General features: G+C 36.8%; 1 protein-coding gene across 1 annotated transcript; it reads left to right on the forward strand.

Moving 5' to 3' along the window:
* The first annotated feature begins 509 nt into the window (after positions 1–509).
* Positions 510–2,980, forward strand: LOC113301528 (rhodanese-like domain-containing protein 14, chloroplastic). Its single transcript, XM_026550301.1, has 6 exons — positions 510–852; positions 936–982; positions 1,159–1,251; positions 1,658–1,796; positions 1,917–2,019; positions 2,611–2,980. Exons 1-6 carry the CDS (start codon positions 639–641, stop codon positions 2,729–2,731), a joined length of 717 nt encoding a protein of 238 aa, XP_026406086.1. The 5' UTR covers positions 510–638; the 3' UTR covers positions 2,732–2,980.
* Positions 2,981–3,189: the final 209 nt, after the last annotated feature.

Consider the following 3,189-nt stretch of genomic DNA (forward strand, 5'->3'; position numbering starts at 1 on the left):
AGTGGAGAGGTCATAAGAGATTATAAACCGCAGGATGTTAAATGTCCAGACAATGTGGGACTAACAGTCTCAGCACACATCCATTTTAACCATTTGCCTGTCCCACCGTGAGGTGAAAATGGACAAATCTGCCACTGGAATTGCATGTGAGAGTTAGCTTTGTCCTCTCAGTTTGGGAGGAGTCTGTGAAAACTTTTTGATCAGCCTAACGCCAGGGCCAACGGCTGGATCCCAGTGGCTACCACCAAGAGTTTTAAGCAAAAGGAAATTCGCCGGCAAGCCTCCACAAAAACTAACTGGTTTACTGGCCGACCCTTACCTAGTTGTCGATCCGAACCGAGGTCATAGTTTTGTTCCGGATAAGATAAAAACCCACATTATGAAAGTGTACAAACGTTCTCAACAGAATTTTGGATGAAAATCCATGTGAAAACAGACCCTTTAAACGTCCACCACAAATTTCAGATTCTGAGTATGTCCATCTCTCCCTTGATGACCCACTCAGTCAGGGATGAAATTAATAACAAACTAACACCGTTTCATTCTTAAGATCAAATTTTATAACTTGGTGTATCGAATTTTAATATCTTAACCTGAAAAAGAAAAACAAAAAAAGAAAAGAAAATTGACATCAAGAAATGGCGTCACTAATTCAAATCGCCTCACATTCATCACTCACTAGTACAACAACTGCTAATTTAAACCCCAGTTTATTCTCTTCTTCAACCATGCTGAATTCCAGTTCTAACCTTAATTTCAATTACTCGGGAATCACTGTTTTTCGATCATCATCCAAGAAATTTTCTTCGTTAAAAGTTTTTTCTGCTGCTACAAAACAAGCAAAATCACCAGGTACGTATATTATCAATTTTGATTCTTTTGAATTTGTAAGGTTTTAATTGATCATTATCTAACATGGGTTCGTTTTTGTTTAGCTGAAGAAGAGTGGAAAATTAAACGTGAAGTTCTATTAAGAAAAAGGGTACTACTAAAATTCTCTTATGTTTTGTGTTGAAGTCTTTTCCGTTCTCATTCAATAAATTGTTTGTTCATGAGGTTTTGAAACGTAAGATAAACTGCTAATTTAGATATGCAAGGAAGCGGAATTTTGTTGGGAAGTGACGTTGGCAGTTTAAACGTTTGGGATGCTCTTTGCAGGTAAGGAGTGTAGACGTGAAAGAAGCTTTTCGGTTAACAAATGAGAACAATTATGTGCTTCTCGATGTCCGCCCTGAAGCGGAGTTCAAAGAGGTCGGTTACTCTTTCTAAATACTTGTTTATCATCATAAATTTTGCTTAGTTAGTCCAGCTTTGTTTCAAAAAGAGAAATCATAATCCGGTGTTGTATTTTGAAGAATGTACGATTGTTGTAAGGAGGCTTTTAAATGTCAAAAGATTGTTTCCTTTTACTTTGCACATGAATCAAGCCTATATTTTTGAAACGGAGGAAATATATGTTTTTACAGTTTAACGGATGCCAAAGTTGAACAGAATCTGTTTTTGCTTAGTTTTGATAACTATGGAATACCATATCTGATACTGCGGGTGGTGAGACCAAAGAATCTGGTACAGTTGATGAATGCAGAGTTCGTAATAACCTCTACTTTGATCCTGCCCTTAACCCACTAACATTTGTCTGATGTTTTGTCTATTTTAGGCTCATGCACCAGGTGCAGTTAATGTACAAATATATAGGCTTATAAAGGAATGGACGGCATGGGATATAGCTCGGCGAGCTGCATTTGCGTTCTTTGGCATTTTTGCTGGCACAGAAGAAAATCCTGAGTTTCTACAACGTATGCTACTAGTATAATCTTTATACTATACATTGATTTGCTAAAGTTTTGGAGCTTTCTTGTGTGCGTTGAGCCAGATCAACTAATATATATTGGATGTTTTTTCTTCCTAATTATCAGTTGTGGAATCAAAACTAGATAAAAACTCAAAAATAATAGTTGCTTGCTCTTCTGGTGGAACCATGAAACCGACACAAAATCTCCCTCAAGGCCAACAGTCCAGGTACTGGTTTTACCCTCGTCATTTTGTGATTTTCAATCCCTAGTAGTCTGCTTGGCTTACTCACTCTGCCTAGATGTGTTTAATAACATGTATCACAAATGCACACCTAAATACAAAACTCAAGAGCCTTTATAATGATAATGTTGTTGGACATCCTGACATCTAAACTTCAACACAAAGCGAACAAAACACGAACACGGAAGTGGTTTAAGTACTAAATTTCAGTTGGTGAACCCCTTTGCTAACTCTGTTTCACCTGACTGAGGTCAATGCAGACCTTAATCCCAATTCAGCTCTGATATTTATATGGCACTTGACCCAGTTTGCTAAATAGTGGTTGGATGAGATCTTAAATACGAACAGTAGTAGGCGTGGGCCCTGCGTGTTTAATCTCAGCTGTTGTATGCCCAACAGAGTTTGACCAGCTGGTTTGATAACTGTAAAATTTGCGTTCCCAGTTGCAAACCACCTGAAGTTTTTCCTTCAATTGAGATTTCTAAAGAAAGACCAAAAATGTGATTAGTTCTTGTGAAAGGTAGCATTCTAATCATTAGATGTTATACATTTATCGTTTAACGTTGTCTATTGCAGGTCTTTGATTGCTGCCTACTTGCTTGTGCTCAATGGATACACGAATGTTTTTCACCTAGAAGGCGGGCTTTATTCATGGTTCAAAGAAGACTTACCTTCAGTTACGGAAGAAGAAGAATGAAGAAGCTTCTAATTTCCATACTTAGATGTAGATACGAAGGATGCAGCTATTTTTAGCCTGAATGAAGATCTTTGAAGCCTGCACAACCTTCATCTCTCCCTACTGGTAAAAATCATTATTTGAAGTGGTCGGTTATCTTAATTTAATTCTACATTAATGAATATATGATGTGGTTTCCTATTGTAACCTTTTGAGAATGTTAAAATGAGACGGTTACTTACATGTTTATATTCAGATGTACAATAGTGTTAATCTGTTCAAATTGGGCAAATCGGAGTGAGTTGAGGAGAGAGAGAATCTGCAAATCGGTGATTAACTCAGTCATTAATTCGGCATAGCTTCATCGTTTTTAGTAAAATTTTCTTCATTAATTCATGTTTGTTTCATTCAGTTCAATGATTTGTATTAGTTTCTTTAGTAAATTTGGATATTAACGATATCGGAAGTAAATAAATCTC

Source organism: Papaver somniferum, chromosome 8 (assembly GCF_003573695.1).
Source record: "Papaver somniferum cultivar HN1 chromosome 8, ASM357369v1, whole genome shotgun sequence".
Classification (NCBI taxonomy): domain Eukaryota; kingdom Viridiplantae; phylum Streptophyta; class Magnoliopsida; order Ranunculales; family Papaveraceae; genus Papaver; species Papaver somniferum.

Excerpts from the sequence above, each read along its gene's own strand:
- LOC113301528 (XM_026550301.1), top strand. The coding sequence starts at position 639 with ATGGCGTCACTAATTCAAATCGCCTCACATTCATCACTCACTAGTACA. Across the intron at positions 853-935 it reads AAAACAAGCAAAATCACCAG|CTGAAGAAGAGTGGAAAATT; the intron begins GTACGTATATTA and ends GTTTTTGTTTAG. Across the intron at positions 1,797-1,916 it reads AAATCCTGAGTTTCTACAAC|TTGTGGAATCAAAACTAGAT; the intron begins GTATGCTACTAG and ends CCTAATTATCAG.